The sequence below is a fragment of the Gouania willdenowi genome, chromosome 17 (genome assembly GCF_900634775.1).
Source record: "Gouania willdenowi chromosome 17, fGouWil2.1, whole genome shotgun sequence".
NCBI classification, from domain to species: Eukaryota; Metazoa; Chordata; class Actinopteri; order Blenniiformes; family Gobiesocidae; genus Gouania; species Gouania willdenowi.
In genome coordinates, this window is record NC_041060.1 from 8,335,636 (window position 1) to 8,362,073 (window position 26,438).

Consider the following 26,438-nt stretch of genomic DNA (forward strand, 5'->3'; position numbering starts at 1 on the left):
GTGAAGAGTTCAAACATTAGGAGGGGCTCAACCTTTGGGGTTTAACTAATACAGAAATATTTTTTTACAAGATTTATAATGGAATTGAACACAACTGTAGGAATTAAATGTTTATAATTATGACTATTTGTCTGCACCACCTTTGTGTTAGCATTAGAGCAGGGCTGTCAAACTCATCTTAGTTTGAGGGCCACATACAACCCAGTTTGATCTCAAGTGGGCCGGACCAGAACATTCCATGTTTTTGTGAATGAAAAAAAGCAGTGGTGCCCCAGTTTACACTTTGATGCAACATTTTTTAAAGTCTCTCATAATATGCTGAATGTCAGACAATTGGTATGGTCATTTCTAATGTAATTCACCTGAATTCTATGGGCATTATATGCCTTATAGCCACTACTTTTAAATCTCAACTCCCAAATGAACTTTATTTTATTTATTTTTTTAATTTCTAGTATTTTAATCATTCTGCTGTTTGATGATTGACTGCTGCCAACGAGATTTCACTGTATTGTTTTATCAGAGCAATGACAATAAAGCTTCTAAATCGATAATTTGCGAAAATTTTCTGGGTTTTAGAGAAAAGCTGCCATTCAATATTACCGCAAATAATCTAGTTAGTACTGCAAGACACATTGTACTTTGGTGGGGTTTTTAAATTTAGAGGGAATGAGATATCTACATCTTCCTGCGGGCCAGACTAGATGCTCTGGCGAGCCGAATTTGGCCCATGGGTCTTGAGTTTGACACGTGCATTAGAGGCAACAATGCCTACCAGTGTGCCACATTTTCAAACTTTGAGAATTTGTGAGTTACAGTTGAGGAAATTTGGATCTACTGTCAATGAGTTGGTTTTATCTTCTTCACACAAAGATTTCTATTTTCTTTTTTTGTATTGTTGTAGTGACCCATGTGGCCCATAAAGTCAAAGTTAAGTGCATAAATCTTGCTGTGTCATGTTCATCCAGACACACGCGCGCGCGCGCGCACACACACACACACACACACACACACACACACACACACACACACACACACACACACACACACACACACACACACACACACACACACACACACACACACACACACACACACACACACACACACACACACACACACACACACACAGCAAACCGTTTTTTTAGAATATTATTATTTTTATGCCATTTCTGCCTCACTGGACTAGGAGCTCTTTAAAACATTTTACTGGTAGAAGCGAACCTAACCCAGACAAAAAAATATACTGAATATGTAGACAAAAATAGATGTTATGAATGCTGTGTGTTTTTAAATGATTTAACAACATTTGTCCCAAAGTAGGAGTCAAAATATCTCCTATTACTTCTGTACAAGTCTTTGACTATACACAAACAAACAAAACGTGACAAACACATTTTAGTTTTCAATGTTTGCATCCTTTTAATGTAAACATTTTCTCTGTGAAATCCAACAGTGCTTCTCTGCTGTGCAGCACCTCTGAGGCAGTTCAAAAAAGCACTTTTCCAAACAAGGTTTAGTCCCAGAAAGGGTTCAAGGAAGTTCCAACCAACACGACTGAACCTAGAGGCACTTTACTTCACAGCAAGGACTTTGCATCAGGATGAGGGCAGTAAACCCCCGCGAAAAAACTGCTGATGGTGTTTATACATAAATCATAAATACATCATAGGCAAAAAACAATATCTGGAAGAAAAGTCACTATTATGCCTGAAGGCATTAATGCAAGCCTTAAGGTGTGTTCACACCAATTTGTGACTTCAGCAAATATAAAAAAATCGCATGTCATGAGTTGCTTGAACATAGTTGCGCTTTTTTTCTACGTCACAACGTGATGTGATGTGGGGAGAAACTCTTTGCCGACTGGATGTCGCGACAGCATCACTCAAGTCGTGCGAAAAGTCAAACATTTTCAACTTTTAGTGACTTCTACGATTCAGATCTCGCGATTAAGTCACTGGAATTGTGTGAGTAGTGTCGCTTGAAGGGAGGTCGCTTGACGTTGCATCGTTTACAATGATTTTGAATGGAATCTAGTCGCCAGAGTCGCGTTTGGTGTGAACCCACCGAACGTTCAACTTTGAACTACTTTCAACGACTCAGATCGCGAGGCTGGAAATAAACTTATTATCGATTGGATGTCGCGACACAGCGTCATTTGAAGTTGCTTGAAAAGTTAAAAATTTTCAACTTTGAACAACTTTCAGCGACTCAGATAGCATGATTGAGTAGCTGGAATCGCGTCGCTTGACGTTGCGTCATTTACATTGATTTTAAATGTTATCTAGTCGCCAAAGTTGATGAAGTCATGTTCGGTGTGAAAGCACCTTTATATAATTACTTCCGCCAAGGAGGTTATGGATTTGCTGATGTTTATTGATTGATTTATTTGTCTGTGAACAGTCTAACTAGCTAAACTAACTTTTCAGGGAATATTCAAAATGGGATAAGAAGCACGTGATTAGATTTTGTGGATGATCCGGATCAATACACTGATTCTGGATCGAAATACCCCTATCTCTCGTCATTGGCAAAATTAAAAAAATTAATTCATAGGTTCGTCATTTCACGATGTTGTTCCTCTATCACAATAAAGCATTTAATCCGGAACCGGGGGTATTTCATCAAGATTTTTTTCAAAAATAGGGGTGCCCTCTGCCCATACATTTGAACCTACTGTATCGTTACTAAAGGGGATAGAAATTTCTAACAGACACCATTGGAAAGTGGGACGTGTTACCCAATTCTCAATATCTTTGTAAAATTTAGGCTACGCAAAAATGAATATACAACTTTATTTTCATTACAACAATAATAAAAATGTTTTGCAACATTCCAAAAAAGATGTTTTTCATTTAAGTAATATAGATTATAAATTGGTCAAAGGTTTAAAAAAAATCAAATTCAAATCTAAATCCTACTATTCAGGGGTTTGGATACACAGGGACAGGACTTCCACTGCCTCTGAGGCTTTAGGTGTCAGTCCGTCTGTCAGTGTATCCGTCTGTTCCAAAAGCTCCGATTACATCACACTCACTTCAACATAAGTGCTGAGCTCAGCACAAATACACACTTCTAAAATGATTATGGCAGTGACAGCCAAGAAGGTGTGTGTGTGTGTGTGTGTGTGATGACCTGGACAGAAGTGCTGTTGGCGATGATGCAACGATTGCTGCAGTCACATGTGATTGTGGGATCTTGCAGTTTAACACAGACACAGGCACAAGCAAAAAAACAAAACGAAAAAGCTGCATTCATGCAGGGATACAAAAATAGCTCAAATAAACACCCAACTGTGCCTGCACAAACGCAACAACTGAACTCCCTCAACCCCGTCCTGTTTGTACCTCAATTACATGCAGCAGGTACAGTAAAAGCATGCACAATTGCACCGGTATGTTGTCATGACTCAGCAAGGGATGCAACATCTATGTTTGATAGCAATGGGTTCCACTACTTTGTGGAGGTCACTATCTCAATATCACTTTGGCACTAAGTAATGCCAGCTACAAATCCCACTCTGCATTGCAACAGTTGACCTCCTCAAGGAGACACTTTTTAATTTGTTTTTCTCGGTACGCCCAACTTTATTGACAAAACGATTAGTCTCACTAAGGCTACGTTCACACTGCAGGCAAATGCAACCCGAGTCAGATCTTTTTGCCCATATGAGACCTGTATTCGGTCTGTTAAATACAGTCTGAACAGCACAGTTCCAATTTTTAAAATTCGATTGAGGTCACTTTCATTCCAACCTGGCAAGAGCCAGATTGATGTGTAGCCCCTCCCTCTCACTCGAGTTCTCCACATCGATCTGGGTCTGTGTCTGTCGAATCCTTTCAGAATCAGGGAGGGACATGAGCAGAATGCTCTTGAAGCTGATTGGGCGAAGCGCCTGTCCATTATGATTTGTTTTAGCCAATCACATGGTAACAAATGATGATTTCATCATCGGCATGCGCCACAGAGACGCTGCTTCAAGAACAACAAGGCTCCGTTTTGCCGTCTTTACCGTCCAAAAATGAACAAAATGCCTCTCGCTGTTGCTCTTTCAAAAAGGAAATGCTGGATTCTCCTAATCCTATTTTGATTCAAAGCTATGCTAATAGCGGTAGCCCAGCGCATGCACCAGTTTTGCTTCGGCGCTTCGGCCTTTGTCATACCCGGATATCCCGCCCTAAACCACAACACAGCCTCATGGTTAGTTCTAATCAGTTCAGTTCGGGATGGAAGGGCAAAGACGGGAGCAGCACAAGATGGATTCTGGTGTTTTGAACACCAGGGGAATCCATCTTGCAGGCAAGCGCAGTTTCATACAGTATGTGGTCCTTAATCCGATATGTATTCGATTTTTTACAATGCAATTGCAGCCGAGGTGCTTTCTATCCGACTCCCACGTCATGGCCATGGAAAACGTCATAATTCTGAGTCCCAGGAGAAACCGCGTGGAAAAACAACAGGCGGAGGATGCAGTTATAAAGTTATGTAGTGCTGACTTCTGTTGGAAAGAAAATTTCTCAGTGTGACACACAGTCCTACATTGGATGCCTCCATATTTACTTCCTTAAACACCGTACGTGCCTGTGGGGTCATGTGTCACCTTAGGGTCTCTTCTGCATATGTGGGTCACTTCAGGGTCGCATTTCGTTCATAATCCAAAATGATTGAAGATGCATTTTAGAATAGACAGATTTTATTAATCCCTTGGGGAATTACAATTAGAGTAGCATTACAGAAAGAAAAGAAAAGCAGCATACAGGGTTAAAATAATACAGATAATTTTATATGTAATATGAACGACCACATACAAAAAAAATTCAGATTTTTTAGAAAAAATCTGAATTGTGCAGACCTGCGGTGTGAACGTAGTGTAATTGACAGACACTTTTGCCAGTAGGGCCCCTCAGGAAAGTCACCAGCCTCATTCTAAGCCTTATGAGCAGTAACGTAATGATGGCCGTGTCATCTGACTGCCTTTCAGCTCCATTCATGGACTCAACATGACGACTTTAATTCATCTTTTCTACACTTTACAAGACACTCTTTTTTTTTTTTTTTCTTTCTGTTGGCTAATCCACAAATCGGATTACATCAGAGTGGGTTGTCCATTCTGCAACTATGTCAAAAGTCTGTGTAACTACTTCTAAGTTTTCTGAGCTGTCAGTCTTCTAAGATCTTGCACACACGCACACACACACACACAAAAAAAACATCAAATTGTAAATGTGATTAAATTAGCCTAGCATTAGCATTGGTCTAGCGCTAACCGAGCATTAGCTGAACATTGGCACTAAGGGTTGACATGGGTTGAAATAGTTAAAATGTTTGCCTTTGCTGACATTCAGGACAGTAGAGCTTTTGACCTCTTAGTTATTTCATCAGCTTACTTAAAGTGTAAGTACACCCTCAAACCAATTGTTTCAGCTGAATACATACATGATTAGGTATGAAGTAATGTAGTTTATTGATCCTATAGTACCACTCTTCACATTATAGTTTAAGTATTTAAATGTAACATTTTTAGTTTTAAAATGCCCAGAAACACTTTTTTAAATTATACAGAAAACAATGAAAAACCAGGGCACACAGGGAAGCAAATATACAAGAAAACCTTGTCTCATTTCAGATTCACTGGAAGTGTCTAAAAGGCATTTTAACCACTAGCACTGACTTTTCTTTAAAAGGCGTAATTCAAGTACCAATATCAAAAACAAGTGGTATGTATCCAACTGTCAAATTACATTTTTCAAAAAAGTTTAGTTAAGTTTTAACTCACTTGAGGAGTGAGGTAGTTTAAGGTCTGATATGGTTCACTTTTCTTTATAAAAAACATGATTAAAATAATCGATTTGGACATTTTTTGAAATATTAATTGAAATACTGCAATATCTTGACTTATCAATTTCTTTCGTACACCCTTACATGCACTAAAATTTTGGCTGTGGCAAAAAATAAAACAATCGACAGACACAAACAAAGCATCAAAACTGATGCTAACTTACATTTTACACATTTTATCGTAAATTGATTTCAGCCAACAGTAATCTTTGAGAGGTCTTGCCTCAGTTCAGTTCATCATTCTTACATCCTAACGTTGCATGTGAAGGTTGTGTGATATCAGAAGGTTTGAGAAAGCCTGCGGTAAAACATCTGCTGCCAGGCACCGCCTGATCTTCAGTGTCATATATGTAACATATCAAATGAAGCTGTCACAGACTGACCCCTGCAGGCCTATACATTCACACAAACACAGGAAGTTAATGTCATTCACTGTCATGTGAGGGGAACACAGATATGAACATTGAATAACAGTCATGTGGCCATATAGGGCCATCTATAAGGGGGAATAAAGGGGAGAATTTTGGGTCCATCCATAAAGTCAACAAATCGATGGTCCATTGTTCTATGAATCTGTGATAACCACATTTATTTATTTATCTGAATAATATCCACTATTATCCAGGAAGTTTGGTAATATTTGTGCCATAGTATATCGTCAAATTAATGTTGTTAATCCTTGTTTTAATCAGAAATAAAATGGGTTAAAAGTGACCAAAAATTGTGGAAAAGGTGGTGAAAGGGGATTTTAAAAACCAGGGAAATTGGTTAAAAGTTGCAAATTAGTGGCCAAAAACGGACAGAAAAAGTAGTAAAAAGGGTTTAAATTGTCAATAATAGAACAATTAGTAAAAACAACTGTTTAAACTGTCCAGTGATGGGCATGACAAATCGTGAATGTGGTTAAATTGGCAAAAATATGCATGAAATATGGTGAAAAGAGGTTAAAAGTGACAATAATGAGTCAATATATGTAACATTAGGTGGGACAAGTGGTGGAAAAGGTTTATATTAAGTGCCGAACATGTCTTGAAAGTGGAAATAATCTGCAGAAAAGGCATTGAAATGTGATGGGGAAGTGTCAGAAATGGAAATAATGTAGCAAAAATGTATTTAAAGGAGCAAAAATATGGCAAGAAAAAGTGATGAAAATAGATTAAATTTTGAAAGTTTGGTGTAGTTGGAGAAAAAGGCTAAAAAATAAGTAAAAATGGGCTCCAGCTGTTAAAAAATTATATACAGTATATATATATATATATATATATATATATATATATATATATTCTTAGTTTCTTAGAAGGCATCTGGCGACCCCCTCAACTGCCAGCAGATTAACCTTATACTTGCAGAGTAATAATTCCCAGCCATACATATATTCTAAAATAACATATAATCTTGACAATATACAGAGTGGATTTTTTTCTGCCTCGGTGTTGCGTGTGGGAACACATTTCCGTCCCTGAAACATGGAGGATACACTGGAGGATGCCTAAGGATGTGTGTGTGCCTGCTTTCAGTGGACACACACACCAGCTGTGCGTGGAAAAGTCAAGGACTATGTGAGATGATACGACAGGCTGATGGTTGATCATAACAGATTAGAGGAACACATGCACGCAATTCAATCTGAGGTGCCATCTGTGTTTAGCGTCATAACTATCACACTGATCAACCCCATCTCCAGTCGACCAGACAATCGATGACCGTCAGTATTGTTGACTCATTAGGATGATGAATGTGGATATAAACTCCTGAGTATAAATGACGTCGGAAATCTATAGTGTGTACTGGGGTTTCATTTCAAACCTTTACCCTATGAAGTAAAAAAGGTAAAATAAACACATTTTACATCATCTTTCCAACAAAAAGGTCCATTGCAACGTGCTTTTATATTAAAACACATTTAAAAAAAAAAGAGTTTAGTGGACGTCACTGAGGGCCGTCTGCATCAAGAGCCAACCCGACACCCCTGGGGCGAGCAACAGCCGTCGCCTGATCGGACAGAACCCTGGATCATCTCTTCACAAGAGTCAAACTGTCCAAGAAAAACTCTTTAGTTTGCCATATTTCTGCTAGGAGTTTAAAAAGCTATCCTGCACTGGAATAATGCTAAACGTTGCCTGTTATGGATAAAAATCCTCAAAAAAGAAAGCCTTTCTTTGAAGTTTGAGTCAAACATCTAAAAATAATTTGTGCCCGAATAAAACTTTTTGTACACACAAATGACCTGATATAACATGTAATATTATACATTTCTTTAAAGCTGCTGGAGAAGATAACAAACATTTTATATGACTAAAATAAACACATAGTGTAGGCCTCATAGATCATACGTTAGATGTACTCCAGCTTCCTCCCATAATCCAAAAAACATGACTGTTTTTTTTTTTAACCCTGCAATATGTATAATGCAATATGAGTTAAAAATACTGAGGTTTATATTGTATATCGACATTTTGATAAGAAAATATTGAGATAAGAGTTTTGGTCCATTTCGCCGAGCTCTATTGCCGCCCTGTGCAGGGTGTACCCCCACCTAGCGCCTGAAGAAAGCTGGAAATAGGCACCAGCAGACCCCCATGACCCTAAAAAGGAGAAAGAGGGTCAGAGAAAATGGATGAACGGATGGATGGGATGGCTTTCATCAGCCCATCTAACAGTCCAAAGTAACTCAACTGTCCACTGCTAAAATTGGTCAAGGTACAAGTTTTTACTTTTGGAATTAAGTATTGCCATGAAAATATGGGCCAATTTTCATCAACTTGGCTTGATTTTATTTTGTAACAACCCTTTGTTTACCTAAACCAGTACATTTTATGAGGCTTGCTGATCTCACTGAAGCCCTGAACAGTTGATTGTCAGATGGACAGGTTAGCATGGATAAAGCTTGTGCCACAAGCTAGGTGCTATTTATGAAAGTGTGTGTGCGATGAAAGTGATGCTAATGCAGCTCAGACTAGAGGCTACCACAGTGTCACAATGACAGGCAAAGGGGAAATGAAAGACTAATAAATAAAGACATAAAGAATGGGAAAAATTACCCGAAAAGAAAGGGCGAACCCCAGAGATATCCACAAAAAACACAGTCCTTCAGCTAGCTTAAGTCTAGACAGTGAGAATTCAAAGTGTTGGGGCAATTACGCCTGTTCTTTGGAACATCACAAGCTCCAGGGATACTTTATAATGGTATTATGGCAAGAAGTGTCAGATTTAAGGGGCTACCAATTGGAACAGGCAGTCAAGGTTAATTATAGGAGCAATGTCCTCTCTGCCCCTATTGGTTTGAAAAATGCTGAACTTGTCCAAAAACACAAACATGTAAAATATACACTTGTAGAAGAAAAGTATTCAGACATTATGTGCTATTATCAGGGGAAACAGGCTGTGTTTAACACAGCTGTTATGGCAAACAGAAAATGAAGACGGTGATGTAGAGAGACTGCGGTCCAGACATATTCCAACAGTATACAGACATGTGAACTGAGCAGAAGACAAACACTGATGTATCCCCTTGTTAGCACAAATGACTCCCCTCCAAGTTTAACAAATCCCCCTCTATAGACTGTAATAATCCATGTCTCTGTGTGTCCACTGGGCTTTTGTGTCTGCTCCATTTAACTCCCCAGGCTGCTCCACTCTCTCACTGCCCATCATTCAGCTCTGTTTCCTAAAACCCATCAGTTTGTTTGCATCCATATTATCTCATAATCTCCCTGCGTTACAATTTGCTTCTGTCCCCATTTTTCTATAGTTCAGCTCATTTATGTGGCGTCATAATGCTCAGTTTGTTTTTCACTACATAAAACTAGTAAGGCTTGTCATCTTCCTAGGGGCGTTGACTTGCAGTTGGACATTTTGTGCTTCTGAATCTAAATTAAATTGGGCGGAATTTATAAGCCTTAATGATGAGCAATCTTTCTGGTAGCTTATTTTAAGATGGTGGGCAATGATGACAACATTAAAATATGAAAATGCCTTGAAAATTTACAATTTGTTGTCATTTTATCTGTTTTTCACACATTCCATCACAATAACAGATAAGGTAAAAAAAATAAAATACAAAATACAAGTGTGGTGGGAAAAAAAATACCCCAACAACAAATGGATTTCACCTTATAAATAACGTGGAAAACCAAGGCTAAGAATCAGTGAAATGAACCTCTGATTACTTAACACTCACTAAGGCTGTGCAGAAGTTACAATTATCTTATCCATGATGACAATGCAGAACTCCTACTCATTTATTTATAACACATTTGCAAATAGACCCCTTCTATACCTTAAAGAGCAAAGCTGTTTTGTAAAAACAAGTATATTATACTTAAACACTCACATATCTGTTAATGGCTTTATCAAAACTATCAACAACTACCCAGTCCTCCACCTTAATGAGGTGCTGACAGTTCTTCAACATACAATCAGTCTGTGGTGTCTGTGTCACTGTCATCTATACTATAATGCAAGAAAGGTCTGTGTGTGTGTGCGCGCGTGTGTGTGTGTGTGTGTGTGTGGAGCAAATATCTCCCCGACACGGTGCCTGTTCGACCTGAAACTTTGTCAACGGCTTCCAAATACCCAGAGTTTGTGCATCTGTTATTTTGGAGTAATTTGGTCATTTCCAAATGTTTATTTTAATTTTATTTCGGCTCGACGGCACATTCATGTTCACCCAGAAGTGAAACCTATTCAGCTTTTGACCTCAGTGCGTGAGGAGGCGCTAGCGCATCATTATTATTATCATATTTCACTGCACAGCTCACATCCGATGCGTGCCAGCTGAGTTTGGCCCTGATCTCGCTCCTGTGGACTTCTCTTTTGAGGAAAAATACTTTTTTACTGTTCCTTGTTTGGTGATGATGTTTCAGAATGTTTATTTTCATGTTAGTTTGACCATTCGCTATTTAGACCCAGAAGTTATGATGGGACTTGAAAGTTATTGATGGGCAATGGCTGCTGTGTTGAAAGCTGCGCATGTGTGTGAGCGAACCAACGGAGGAGATTAGCGTCCCAGGTAGAGAGTCTCACACACACACACACACACGTCAATCAGGTGGGCTTCACTATCGATCACCGTCTACGTGCCATGCGTGCAGGTATGTGAGTGTTGAGTGTATAATGGACCACCATTTAGTCCGGTTACAGTTTGTGTCACGACACCTGTCCATAGCGTGGTAGTGACTGTAGTGTTACACTCTGAGTCAGATCTAAGTGTTTACATGTTACATAGTGAAGGTCACCTGATTACTGCAGCTTCACTCACGACACACCTGCCACTACATCTAACGACTGAAAATAGAGACGTTTAGTGAAAGTTAGGAAGGTACACGGTAGAATGGATTCACCCCCCCCAAAACACCCACACACACACACACCAAACGACAACAAAAATATGAAAATGACTCAAAATACACACAACTAAATATTTATACAAAAAATACACAAAAGACAACAGAAATGCAAAAAACCTACACTAAAAAAGATACAAAATGACACCAGAATCACACTACTTAAGGCAACAAAAAACAATAATTATACAAAAAAAATGCACAAATGACGTAAAACAAAAAACTAAACAATATTTATACAGGAAGTACACAAAACGATAACAGAAATGCACAAAAATATACAAAAAGGCTCCAAAAACACACAAAATGATTATTACATATATTACAGAAAAATACACGAAACGACAACAAAAACATGAAAATGACTCAAAATACACTAAACTAAACACTTGTACAAAAATACACTAAAATGACAACAGAAATGCACAAAACTACACCAAAAAAAAAAATAAAAATACACAAAATGACTCCTGAATCACACTACAATGGCAACAAAAACAATATTTATACAAAAAAATGCACAAAACAGCAGAAATATACAAAAATACACATGATGAAAAATACACCAAATAAAAAAATATAAAAGTGAGTGAAAAAAAAACAACAAACATTTATCATGCACATGTTCCATAGAATTAAGCTAGGAAAATTGCACCCACATTTTGCACCCGCAAATATACCCATTATACTCCCACATGAATGCATACTTCCGACGGGCACTGTACTAGTTTTAATATAAATGTTAAATCCATCCATCCATTAATCCATTTTCAGACTAAATGTAAATCTAAATGTCACATTTAAATCTAAATGTTACATTTAAATCTAAATGTTACATTTAAATCTAAACTCCATATTAGGGGTGCAGTGCATACGTTATGTCCCGATACTAAACAATACGATATACATAGCGATATAGTATATCGCAACATCAATAATTACAAAAAGGTACAAAATACACTAAATAAAACAAATCCAGTATTTCGGACATCTACAAATAATAAAGCTTGGCACACACATGTTATTAATACTAACTTTGAGTTGTTTAATCCATGCACATGTAAGCTCCTCCCCTCCACGCCACCCCTCTCAAAGCCAAAGCTAGCCTGTAGGCCAACATGAGGAAAGTTGTTGCTAGTATTATTTATACACTTTAATTAATTAATAAGTGGTTAGTGTACTTAATAAAAATTAAAGCTTTACAATTGAAAAAAGAAACCTTACATTCCAACAAGCTGTTGCTTCAGTCTCCTTTATGTTTAAAAGGTCAACATGTTTTTTTTTTTAAGTTATTCATTTATTTTTTTAATTATTATATAATAGTGGGGTGCATTGCCATGAATCTGGCAATACACGATTTGCAGGTCACGACATCACAATATATTGCATTATTTTTTAGGGAATTTCAGTAAATTATGTGATATTCAGTGTGGTATTTCCAGTAGGTATGAATTTCCTATGCAATGACATCAAGTTCATTTATTACAGGATGTATTTTCAAATGGCAAATACTGTAATTCAAATATACAGTATATGCTTTCCTTACAGATGACTCCAAGCCTTTTAATTTCCATCTTAAAGCTGTGAAACCCCATCATTTTTCATTGAATAAAAATCATAATGTATGCCTCATAGATCAGTGACTCTTACAGCATTTACTCCATCATTGTTGACATTTTTGCTCACTGAATAGTGAGATGTGGAGTCATGGAAACGAGTGCCTAGAAGTGTTTTTTACTTCATTCTGACATCACGGGGAATACCGGGAACAAACTAGAACAAGTGAATCACTGTGTTCCTCGTCTGGCAAAGAATAACAAGAAATCACGTCATTTCCACCTTTTTCCTTTCTTTTTTGGAGTAAATGATGTTTGAATTTTTGACCTATGAGGCTTACACTAGGATTTTATCAAATAAAAATAATGGGGCTTTAATAAACCGTATTAGTAAATGTTAAATGCATACAAATGAGAGCTGAACAGAACATGCCGAGTCTCATGAATCTTTACTTATTACTAATACTACTAAATACTAAATTACCTCTGCATTGTTTTCTGGAATGACTTGTATAATTTTTATTTGTTTTTAATTCCAAAAAATAATGTGTGACAACAGACAGTTCTTGAGTCTGAACCAGCTAGTGTACAGTACATCTGACCTCCAGCAGACTAAAGAAGAAGACATAGTCAGCAACATCCCCCGCCAGATTGGTTGGCATTATAACTGAGAAACTTTTCCTAAATGTCATAAATCTAAGAACTTAAATGTGTCCATAAGAAAATATGATCAAATCAGAATATAAAATTACTATCTTAAACGGTTTCTAAGAAAAGCTGTCCCCTTTGAAGATACCCCGAACAGAGTCCAAAAAATGGAACAAGGGCAATAACTTCAGAAAAAATAATTGCACGCTTCTCATTTTTCAACTCCATCAAGGTATTGATACCCTGAAGCCACACACCGAATTTGACGCACAGACGCACGGACGGACGTAGCTCAAACCTACTGTATATTCCCCTTCCACACTTTGTCACAATTTTGCCAAAAGCTTTTCGCTGACTCACCACTCTTTGTGTCCTTTCCGTCCACCAAGGGACGAAAGTCGCTTTTGGAGATGGTTTCTCCCACCTTGTCATCGTAGCTCTCTTTCTCTAGTGAGGCTACAAAGTCTCTTTTGAGCAGGGCATCAGCAGGCGCTCCAGCAGGGACCCCACCTCCGCCCCCCAGAGCATCTCGCAGGGTCAGGTCCATAGTCCTGTCAGTGGAGAACACGCAAAGCCATTACTAGCATCATTAACCACATGAATAGGTTTTCTCACTCAGTTAGGAGCGGGTTTCTTTGACCACTTCACACTCATTTTCACACAGATGAGTGTGAAATGAAAACCTGGAAGCAGTCATTTCTGTTTTTGTTGGTGTTTTAATCTTCAGGGGGGGAAAAGGGGGACATTTTTCAAGACGTTTAATAAAGGTCAGCGTTGGATAGAGTTACAAAATAATACCAGAAAAAGAGAAGCTCTACTTCAGTGGTTCTCAACCTTTTTTGGGTACTGACCACATTTTTATACCACACATTTTTGGTGACCCCATAGACAGAGTAACCAGGATTTTTTTTATACTGCATGTTATTTTAACTAGATTTATATTTGCATAAGTGAAAGTGTAGAATACAGATATATGAAATTGTGTGTTGTATTAATTTGAAAAAGAATAATAATTAAAAAAAAACAAAACAAAAACATTTCTAAAACCTCTATGAAAAAACAAATATATATATTTTATTGATAATACCCTTAATGGTCATGAATGTCCATAATACTCTTTTTTAAAACTCAAAATCATTGTAAATAATTAATTAAATATAATAATGAATAAAAAAAACAACAACAACTGCACTGTCTAGAAAGCGTGAGACAAAAGCACTATTAACATAAGTAAATGTTATCAAAAGAAGTGAATACATTTTTTTTTCTCATTTAAAAATTGTATAAAATATCGATTACAAGCTTGATTCATATAATGCCATATCTTTTGAAGTTGGAGAAAAAGCTTTACTCGCTGTAACTTCACCTCTTCATCTACGTGCATTTGTAACAAATCCAACCCGAGAAATAAACTTTTATTATTTACCATGAGATCTTGCAAACTGTATTAAATAATTTAATTCAATTTAATTAATTATTTAATAATTTTTGGACTGCGAAAAAACAAGCACTTGTAATATGACCTCAAAAATGACCAATTTATTCCAAACCTTTTGACACAAACATTCAACTCGAAATTTTTCGTTAATTCATTGAAACATGAAATGCAGCCCAACACTTAGATAAGATGACCCCTGAACAAACTCTCCTTTCTTCCTTCTGTCTGATTTTGTTTATCCCTCTATTCATACTCCCAGTAAACAAGCTGTCATTGTCCAGCCACTGTAGCACAGGCACACGCGCGCACACACACGCACACGCACACACACACACGCCAGCAGCCAGGATGAGGGCATACAGTAGAGGTTTAGCAGGCCTTGGGTAAAACTGTAGACCATTGTCTCAAAGGGCAGACTCAGTTCAGTGGTCACCTCAAATCCACAATTAATATTATAGTTTTACTTATTTAACTTAGTCCTGGATACGACATTAAACTGCAACCACAAGAGAGGTAGAACTCTCCAGGTAGATGGAGCTTGTTAGCCTTGTCAGGCAGTTCGTCTAGGAGAACTCCTCTCTGATGTAAAACCTACATCCGAGCACCTCGCTGTCACCGTCCCAGCTTTCTAGGCCACGGCAGATGAACCTTGGGTGTAAAAGGTGGGGACAGTTCAGCGCACACTGCACTTCATCTAAAAACAGGTCCTGCCTTTCAAGAATCGGCCTCGTCAGCCACCAGCGAGCGTGCAACCGACGTGAACAGCCCCCTTCACAAACCTTCGTTCATGAAGCCAAGCTACGACTTATTTAACTGCATCCCGTTCTGTTGTTGTGTTGTTGTTAGAGGGCATTAGAGGGCATTTATTTTGCAACTTTAAATAAATGCATGTCAGGTTATTTATGTGTACTACTTACTGTATTTAGCGTGGTTTCTTAACGCCAGTGGGAAAATAAGAACTTGAAGCCTCCAAGTCCTTTAATTTGTCCACTTATGGTGGTGCAGGGATTGTTGTTTTGACAGATACTTGGTTGGTAAAGAATATGAAAATAGTCCGTTGGTGTTTTGGTATTATTTGCTCTTTAATCCAGATAATAAACAGGGGAATGTGAATACAGAAAAATGTGCCACTTAAATGTCCTTGAGTACCTTTGAAAACTGTTTGCTTCTCTCTGATTCACCACACCTGTGCAATCACCATAGCAACCTAAATAACCTGCATGCCCCGCCCATGAACTGGTCAGGTAGACACTAAACATATTACATGAAGGTAGCTCAGAAATAAATCATGGCTCCTACAGAAGTGATTCCGAATACGAAAGACAATAATGGAGTTGCAATAATACGGGGTTAGGACATATTTTGGAAAGGAAAAAAAACAGAAAAAGAATTGCATTTGGAAATAATACACAACTTGACCTAACTCTCCACATATTTACTAACCAACTCTGGGTATCACCTTTTCAACTTAGGGAATATATATATATATATATATATACAGTATAATAAAAACAAACCATAACAGTCTGCTGTGTAGTAGATCATGTTGATTTTAAAACAAAAAATAAACAATCTGACACCCCCCCCCCCTCACGATATAAACATCTTGTGACGTTTTAATATTGAGATAACCTGTTGAGCGATATATCATCCAATCTTGACTATTTATGACATCAACAGCTTTTATTTATTTATTTGTTTGTTTATTCGGACGGGACAGTGTGTATTAATGAAGATTATTTACAATGATGTAAACATGAAAATACGCTAGAGTCAGCAATGACGCTAATTTCCATCCATGGTCCCCAAGTATTAAAACAACTAAAAGTACAAACATAATAAAACACAATATGTATCTATATAAACAGCATGAAAACCACAATGTTATTGCAGTGTTTACATATACATCTGAGCTGTAAAAAGACAGTTTACCTGATAAATATCATCGTAAATATATAAGATTAGATATAGTAAAAGTGATCAACCTGGCAAGGCAAGAAAGAAAATACTAATTGAGTTATTTGTTTTTCAGATTACAGCACCAACGTAAGTATTTAGACTCAAAGTGCAATCAATGGTGCTGCTATAGCAAATAATCTAACTGGTGCATCCATGTCATCCCATTGAAATAACTACAATTAGGCCCATTATTATGTATTAGTGATTATTTCATATTAGTCAGTGAAAAACAAAAGTGTTGTGATGAACTGATGAGTGCAACTAGTACCATCATAGGATGAATAACTGTCAACAATGATGATGACGATGGTGTAGGTGGTGATAAAGGTTGCTGGCAAAGCCAGCTGTTGCATCCTAAGGGATTATTATAAACTCAGTGTCCTTACCCACAATCCCCCGCTGCAGCGTCCGCCACCACTCCCATGCTGAATCCGACCGTCTGCTACGTAATCACCTCATCCCTCCAAACATGAACAGTTCTCACGCAATCACACGCACACAAAGACTGCAGATTGGCAGCAAATCAAACACTTCACTGTGTGCCATCATCATGATACACAAGTTGATTTGGGAGGAGCATGTTTTACTGTGTGTGCGTCCCAACGCACTAATGGAACACACATCAAAAAAATTACTTTGGACTGATCTATATGGATTTGTGTGTTTTTTATAGTTTCCAGGATAACAACAAAATAAATTATCTGTTTTTAAATCATTTCCATCTTGAAATCACCAACCTACCCATTTTCCCTTTGACAAAAGTTTGTCAGACAAAGTCAAAAGCTAAGTTGCTAACTGTTAGGCTCTTGACTTCCACTCATAGAATATCCATGTCAAATTACAGTCCGATTCAATAAGCATTAACGGAGGAGTAGTAATTTGAAAAATGGGGTCCCCGTGAAACATACGGAGTAATGTGCCCCATTCATATATCGGTATGTGTCAATGATTCGGTACCACCAACTGTCGTAATATTTTACACACAAATAAGATGAGAAAACGACTTTAATAAAAATTCCCTAAAAAACTATATATCACACGACTATGTTCCCATAAATTTGGAAATTACCGGAAATGAGGGGTGGGCCCCCGGGCCCCATTTCCAAAAAAAACGGCTCTGAGCGTCACATCATATTAATTGAGAGAGTATTCATACCAAAATGCATACCGACCTAACGAGAACTAACAGAGGAGTAGTCATTTGAAAAATGGGGCCCCCTGGGTCTCCCTGGCGCTCCAGTGACATGTTCGGGGTAATGGGCACCATTTATATATTGGTATGTGCCAATGATTTGGTACCACCAATCGTTGTAATTTGACTCTCAAATAAATTAGAAATCGACTTTCTTTTTTCTTTTTCTTTTGAGGGGGGCCCCAAAATTAAAAATCGGGCTCAGAGCGTCAATGCGTACACATCCATAGATTATACCTACCAAATTTCAGCCTGATTTGTTTACGAATAACAGAGGAGTAGTGATTTAAACTAGTGTACACAAGAAGAACAAAGTGAGTGCCGTTTTGAGTCTGGTAGCCCGGCCTAAACACATCATGTAACCGTGGCTAATGTAACTTGCATTATAATTAGCTTAGCATTTACGCAATTTCTAACACAAATGACTGAATGCCAAAAGGAGAAGAGGATGCCTTTGTTGTCACTTTAAAAAATATGAATTATGAAAAGCAGTTCGGCTAGACTCGGGTAAACATACAGACCACCACTTTCACAAATAATACTACAAAACCAGCTGTGGACAGTAACAAAGTACATTTACTTAACTACTGTACTTATGTCCCAGGAAGGTTTTCTGCACGGAAATTAAACCCAGTCCTTCTTTCTGTGAGGCTTGCGTTGCCAACCGTATTATAAAATATTTTTTTTAGTACATTGACATATCACAATTTGTCCACTAAATTTGGATTAAGACAATGTCCTATATTCATTTTTAAGAGAGTTGGCAACCCTGTGAGAGGCAGATTTGCTAACAATGCTAAGCTAACCACTACAACAGACACAGGTTCTCTAATTTTATTTAAGTTTTAGTTATCCCTTTCTCATGAGTGTCAAAACTAAACAGCAAGAACAATAACTAGGTGGACCTCGGCTCTGCATCTACTATCAACATCTAACAGCATTAGCATTAGCATGCTAACATAGCCTAAGCCCTCAGAGAGCTCAATGGGCAGTGGGAGATGAAACAAACAGTACAAAAGTATGTTTAATGTGAAAAAGGCAGACACTTCTCTGTTGTTGTTTTCAAAACATGTGGGATCATCTTTATACCACAAACGTGATACTACAACTACAATTATTTCCACAAAATGTCACAAATACACTCATTGTTGAAAGACGTCACATACCTGATGGACAACACCCTCACAGCAAAATGTTTTGCCCTAAAAAATAGTTTAAGTATGAACTAAAAATGAAAAAGAAAATTAGAAAAAAATTATAATTTCAAAATTAATTAAATATTTTAAAATAATTTAATTATTTTGAATAAAAAAATGAATTATTTAAAAATAATAATAATTTAATATGAACTAGTATTTGCCGTCTGTACTAAATCAAATTAGATGATTAATGTGGAAATTTACCTTTGTGTATGAATTTGATTTGTGCATAAATAAAACTCTGATTCAAAGGAAAGCAGATGAGAAGACAGCTGTATATAACAGGTCACTAGTCCCTCCGGAAAATCCATCCTGAAAAGATGTTAATGTAGGTTAATCAAGTGCTGACGTCATTAGTGTCAGGCTCTTTTTCCTCTCTTTTTTAACTCTAGATATGGCTGATGAATCCCTGAAGTAGCAAATCCATCCTCCTATAGTTGTGTGATGCAAAAACAGGATGAGTGAAAAAAGTTAGGATTAGTTGGGCTCAGATTTACTTAGATTAAGATTTAATCTTAGACTGAGATCAGATTTGCTTAGATTCAGACTAAAATTTATTTATCAGACTTGTGTTGTCTCACTTGGAAAATTCATGGCTGCCCAGCCAGTCGCCATGGTGACTCAGCAGCTCTTCGCTGTCGCCTTCTGAACAGCCACAAGCCACACCCACAAACACACGCACACACACACAGAGATAATCTGCAGATAAGGTTACAGTGTACAACATCTCTGTCCACCCCCTCAGTTTATTCTAATAAAGATGAAGTGGATGTTTCAGTGCTTTGGGTGTGCGTATGTTAATGTATGTTTGTGTTGGAGTGGGATTAAATATATAAACCCCCCCCCCCCCCCCCCCCCCCCCCCCCCCCCCCAAAAAAAAATCAGAAGCATCTTGAACTGAGAGTGACTCAGACAAAGAAGGTAATCAGTAGCAATAATACAAAGAATCTTATTTTCCCATTTTAGCTTTCTTTGTTAACACTTGTCCTGTATCTGTATCAAATCTGTATTTGTATACTGTATCAATAGTGTATTGCTCAAGACCACGTTATCCAAGACCAAGACTTACCCTCGACCAGAAAGAATGCACCGAGACCAAGGTAAGACCAAGACTTGCTCTCAACCAGAATGCACCAAGACCAAGGTAAAACCAAGGTAAGACCAAGACTTTTGGGAGTCAAGACCAAGACTGAGACAATCCAAGACCCAGACAAGAATGAGGCCATAAAAATCTATTTAAAAAACCATGACGAGTTAAAGAACATTCTCTCTTTAGTTTTAGTTTCTTTAAAATATATTTGACAATAAGCACAATATACACAACCACAATTTCACATCGCATCACTTGAAACTTATCGACTACTCCCCACCAATTCCATTTCCTATCTTGTATCCCTCTTCCCTGTTAACTTCCCCACCCCCTTCCACCCCCTCACCTTGGTGTAAAACTGCCCTCTCTTTTTTACATCCTCCCTTTAATAAAGTATTTCTTACCCTTCCCTAGGGAGGGCTGGTGATGGTCACAATTATGCAATGAAATAAATAAATTTATTTAATCGCAATAATAAAATATGCATTGCTGTTAAAAGATTGCACTTCTTGTAGTGTTAACCTTCGACAGCATGTGCAGACAAAGAAAAAAAAAAAAAAAAAAAAAAAAATATCTATATTTGACAAGCAAAAAATATGTAACGTATCAACGCACGATGCATGAATTGAAGATATTTATGATTTTACCAAGTTCTTCTCCTCATTACCACATCAGTAAAGTTGAAAAAGCAGAAATCAGTGTTGGTTTTGACCGGTCTTGACAAAAAAAATCCCAAATTCGGGTACTCCGAGACAAGACCGAGTAAAGATGCTTTGAAGTCTGGGACAAGACTACAAGACCTTTAAAATCTGGTCTCGAGTACTACAACACTATGTATCAAAATATAAAAAATTAAAAAATATTCTTCAACTCTTCCCATCAAACCTTGCTCATGGGCTTTTGAGAACAATTCATGTTTGGATTTGTAATAGTTACTGAGGTCAACAGTATGGGACGAATGTTTTGATTGAATCAATCTCAAAGATTTTGTTCTTGTTTTGGCACACCAAACCATCTAGGCAAGCATCTGTTACTGGTTTAAAAACAGATACTCAATATCAAAGCTGATTCAAGGTGTGTGACACTCTGGACAGTACTGCTCCCATTTTTTGTGATCGTGAAAAATGGATGGGAAAAAACGGTATTCACTTCCGAAAATGGCAATATTGTTTTTAATGGGTTGGCAAATAGACGAGAATGTTAATTCTGACACAAAATATGACGTCATATCATGACACAATATGACACAGTTCAGCTCCTGAAGTGGAACCACCTTCACCAGTATATTTTGGAACATAATCAACACATTTTAACGCAATTTTCCAGCAGTAAAACGAGTGGCCTAATGCGTAGCAACTTTAGCAATGGACAAAATCTTGCACAAAATCTTGCCTGATTTCAGAGCATGGTGGAACTACAGTGGAGAAATAATAATAAGAAGAATATTTAACAGTATTAAGCATCTTTGGCATGATTTTAAGAAGTTTAAAAGCCAGTAATGACATCTAACTATGGAAAGCTGAAATGGAAATGTATACACTGACACAGGTATAGGAAAGTTTTGAAACAGAATTGGGGGCCAAATCTGGCCCTTTAGAGCATCCAATTCGGACAGCTCGAGAAAGGCAAAATGATAGGAAAAAAGATCAAACATTTTGTAAACTCAGTTGTAGATATTTCAGCCACTCCAATCGCAATTTTCTTTAATCAAAGTCCACAATACTTGCATAATCAGTTTTCCAGTTCTTATATCACATGTCATTTATAATCTCAAATTGTTAAAAGAACTGTCAATTTTTCCCAAATCTGGCAAATTTTCCTCAAATTTTTCCATAAAATTTCAGAGCAGATTAATGTTGAATTTGCTCTTCTTCCAACCAAAGTCTTTGGCCCACTTAAGTTCAAACTGGTCCGTATTTGGCCCCTGAACTAAAATGAGTTTGACCCCCACCCTACTCTATAAAGATAATTGCAACCAAAACAGCCTTTAAATCTTTTGAGACTAACTTCCTTGATGCAAGCCTTTAAAAGGTCAAACCTGACATCAGAGGTAAAATCAGATACTGTATATATCATGCAATAACAGAGAAACGTATGACACGTACTTGTAATTTATCATCTTAAATTACAACAAAATAATCTGATTCTACTTCACAGATGAAAATAACTCCCTCTGTCAATGTATGTGTGAGATCCAGTGTTCCAGGTGTTAAATAGAGTCTTTAAAAGAGACACTTTCTATCTGACCTTTGATTGCTCTCCTGTATGACGGGATGTCAGGTCCAATATCGGTCTCAGACTCTACAATCAGCAGGATAGGAATGACCTTGGCTTGTTTGAAACCATAAAGACTCACTGATGCTAGGACAATGAAGACGTCCTCCATGAACTCACTGTGCCACAGGATGTCAGACCAGATCTGCATCTCAGTCTCTTGACGCTGCACGACACGATGACCTTTACCGTTGGGTCTGAAGTTGTTTGATCCGTTGGTCAGTGGGCTGCTTGTGAAGGCACTACAGCAAAGGTGTGTCTGATTGGTTCCATCAGAAAGGTAGGGGGGTAACCCTGAGTAAACTGTTTGTCACATTTCACTGCACTGACTGTTTTTCAATGGCTTATGACATCTTATCCATTCATTTGAAAACACCTAGACCAGGTGTGAAACTAATTTTAGTTCAAGGGCCAAATACGGACCAGTTGGAACACAACGAAACTAGGGCTGCAACTATCGAATAATTTTGGAATCGAGTATTCTGTCGATTTTTCCATCGATTAATCGAGTAATCGAATAAATTACACTTTTGTGTTTTTAAATAACTATATCAATAGTGTGTAATGCAACATGAAAGGCCTCTTAAAATGAGCATGCAATTGACTGTTATTCCTCTCAAAAAGCGTTTTTATTTAAACTCAACACTTCACGCTTAACAATTGGCTCCAAAACTAAGCCTGTTTAACAAATCTTTCTGTGAAAGCCCATATGAGGACAAAAAATAAATAACAAAAAATGTACAGGTACAAAACAGAAAAAAAGAGAACTTGCATGTGCAAGCCTTTAAACGAGCAAATGGTGGTTGGTAGAGTATTTAGGGGTTTATCCACTGCAGTCAAACTAGACGCTCATTGGATAAATGCTCGGTTATGACGCACTTAGTCCCGCCCATCGGACGCCGGGCTTCACAGGAGGTCTATGGAGCAGTGGGCTGGATCTGTCTGTTCCGGACGCTGGAATAATGGATGATGATTGGATGATATGTCTCAGGCTAATTCAATTTTGATTGACAGTGAAATGAGCCAATCAGAGAGTATGACGTTGTAAGCACACAGGCGGGTTTTTCAAATATTTCAGTCCGTTGCTCTGTGTTGACACGGAGACTTTGCTGATCCTCTCATAGCGAATCAACTTCTGACAAACCTAGTGTTTGAAGAGTTACTCGAGGAATCGTTTCAGCCCTAAACGAAACTAACCCAAGTTTGAACTTTCAGTTATAAATGAGTCATAAAGTATGGAAGGCAATAACTATAGATTAGCATTAAATGACAAATACTTAGATGTCTTTTGATTTTTGGACCAATTTTTATTTAATTTGGGAAGATTTTGTGGAACAATTTGAGAAAAATTGCAGGATTTTGGAAAAATGTTGTTCTTTCAACAACAATTTACAACTGAATTATTTGGTCATTTACACCATGATTCATGTTTTCTCTGTCATTATCACTTTCTCCTTCAGGCCAAATCGGATACTCTGAAGGACTGGATTTGACCCCCGGAAAGAAAAATTACATTTGTAACCTTATTTTACTTAAAGGTACAGTGAGGTTGTGAAATATAAATGAAGTTTTGTTGATGAGAAGGTCAAACAAATAGCACAAATTGTGTTTTAGTATATATTTGTATATATTTCAACCACAACCGGGTTCAAGCCTACGTGCTTGAACCGTTTCATCTTCGAATGGATCTAAAAATGTTTAAGAAGCACTAAAAATTGAAATTCACTAATTGGATCAGTATAATATTGCGACCCTTATTCCTCCAAAACAATCAGACATGCTTTTTTAACAACGAGGATACATTACATCAGCAGATATAATCAATATTTGCATTGATTTGGAGCTTTTTGTCTTTGGCTTGATGGTGAAAACAGGTTCTAACAAAGGCATTAATAATTCACAGAGATCATAAATAATGAATCATCGTTTCTGTTGTTCATTAAGTGCAGTCGTGTCTTTATAGAGGACTTTACTGATAGTCTTTGCTAATGCAACACGTGGCCTCCCATATATCAGTATTAACACTAGGACAACGATGAATGTGTTTAAATTACTGGCACCATAGTAAAACAGCTAGTTAATCTTTAAAGTAATTGGTTTAAAACAAAAATATAAATATGATTACTTGCTTTATATATGCATACCATCTGGTAAGTGTCAAACCTGATCTACAGCAGGTTGAATAGTAAACCATGCACCAAAAACAATGTTACTGTTCTACAGAAAAGCCTCATAATGGCCTCATAACTACCTTTGGTATGTTCCATTATGAGTTTTACTTGTAGACAGTTGTAGTTATTAGGAGTATGACGATATCTCGATACGGCGATATATCTCGATTTTTTTTTTCTAGTGTTTTTTCTGTGTAGCCGGATAATAGTTCATAGGATGATGTTGTGCTGTTAAGTTACTACATGGTGAGAAACTACTATAATTTTTCTATGTATATAATGAGGGAGGAATTGTGACTACAATTGACCATTTAATTTTCAAATCCAAGTGTTTAATGTATTGTATTTCAGTATCTCTTATTATTATTATTATTATTTTTTGTTATTAGAAACATTTCTCAAACAAGAGATACATTTTTATGTTTTCCAAATTTCCCTAGTTCTGTTTCTGAGTATTCCCATTTTGTGTCATTTCCGCACAACTGAACCCATTTCCATCCCATATGTTTCCATTTCAAGAGGTGAATTCTGTTATATTGCGAGACTTGGCAGCGAGATTTTGCACAAATTTTGACATTCACGTCTATTTGCCAAACTGTTTGCAAGAAAGCTTGCATTTCATGTCATATTGCAAGTTATACAGCAAGTTTAAAAAAATAATAATGAAAAGTAACAATATTTCCATTTGTGATGCATGAAGTGAAGTCTGTCATTTCTGTCTGTTTTCCATGATCGCATAAAATCGATCTCTTCAAGTGCGGTATAAAACTGCAGAGACTAATGAGGTAAAATGATTTAAAGACAGCAATGTCATCACCACACATCTTAATTTACCATGTGCCATAACTGGTACCTTTACAGTATGTAAAGTAGGGACTCCAATTTTCCACAATCACGGGAAATGAATGAAAAAGGTGGAATTCACACGCTGAAGTGGAAAAAGCAATCTGAAATGTTTAAAAATAATAATCAATTTAAATCAAGCCCTAATATGACAGGGAAAAACCAGACAGAGACAATATCACACATTGAAAAGCTATTTTCTCCTCAGAAAACATGTGACTGAATGTCTAGCAAGTGTAGCAAACAAACAAATATGTCAAAATTCTCATATATCTTAAGTTCTGCGCTACATATGCACACGGCTGCACAGAATTTCATGCAAATTCTGAGGGAAATATGATGTTATTATGATATGTGATATTATTGATCTAAAGGTTAAAAGGGTTACACTCAGGATTTGGCTGAAGGTTCAACAATTATCCCTGAAATGGAACCTTAACATAAGAACAGCCTGTGCTTTACTACTGAGATTACATTTCTCCACATTCTACATACAACTCCCTTTATTTGTCATCTGACTGAATGATGAAACTGTTTTTTGTTTTCTTTGTAATTGTTCAATCTGATTAGACATACATTGTAAATGCTCACCCAGCTGCAGTTTCTGCTGATTATCTCGTAGCTTGACTTGATTGGAAACATTACGGGCTTTAAACCAATGACTGCCTTCCTTGACAAATGGACCGAAAGCACCAAACACACCTGGTTGAATGAACGCTGACTTCCTGCCAGTCTGACAAGTAATCTGAGAGAGATTGACTGTAATCCAACCAATCCCTAATAGGAAAATGAGTGGCAAAGCATTAGGACATTCCTGCTAATCCACTGAGCTTCCGGCTTCAAATCATCCACATCATCAGATTGTTTTGTTTTATTTCGTATCTC

General features: G+C 37.3%; 1 protein-coding gene across 5 annotated transcripts in view; it reads right to left on the reverse strand.

Moving 5' to 3' along the window:
- LOC114478866 (microtubule-associated protein 4-like) overlaps nucleotides 1–26,438 on the reverse strand; it is a 126,117-nt gene that overhangs the window by 74,629 nt on the left and 25,050 nt on the right. For all 5 annotated transcript variants that reach the window (XM_028472174.1, XM_028472176.1, XM_028472175.1 and 2 more), the window contains one exon: nucleotides 13,748–13,938. In XM_028472174.1, coding sequence (XP_028327975.1) covers nucleotides 13,748–13,934 — 187 coding nt within the window. In that variant the 5' untranslated portion in view covers nucleotides 13,935–13,938. The remainder of the gene's footprint in view (nucleotides 1–13,747; nucleotides 13,939–26,438) is intronic.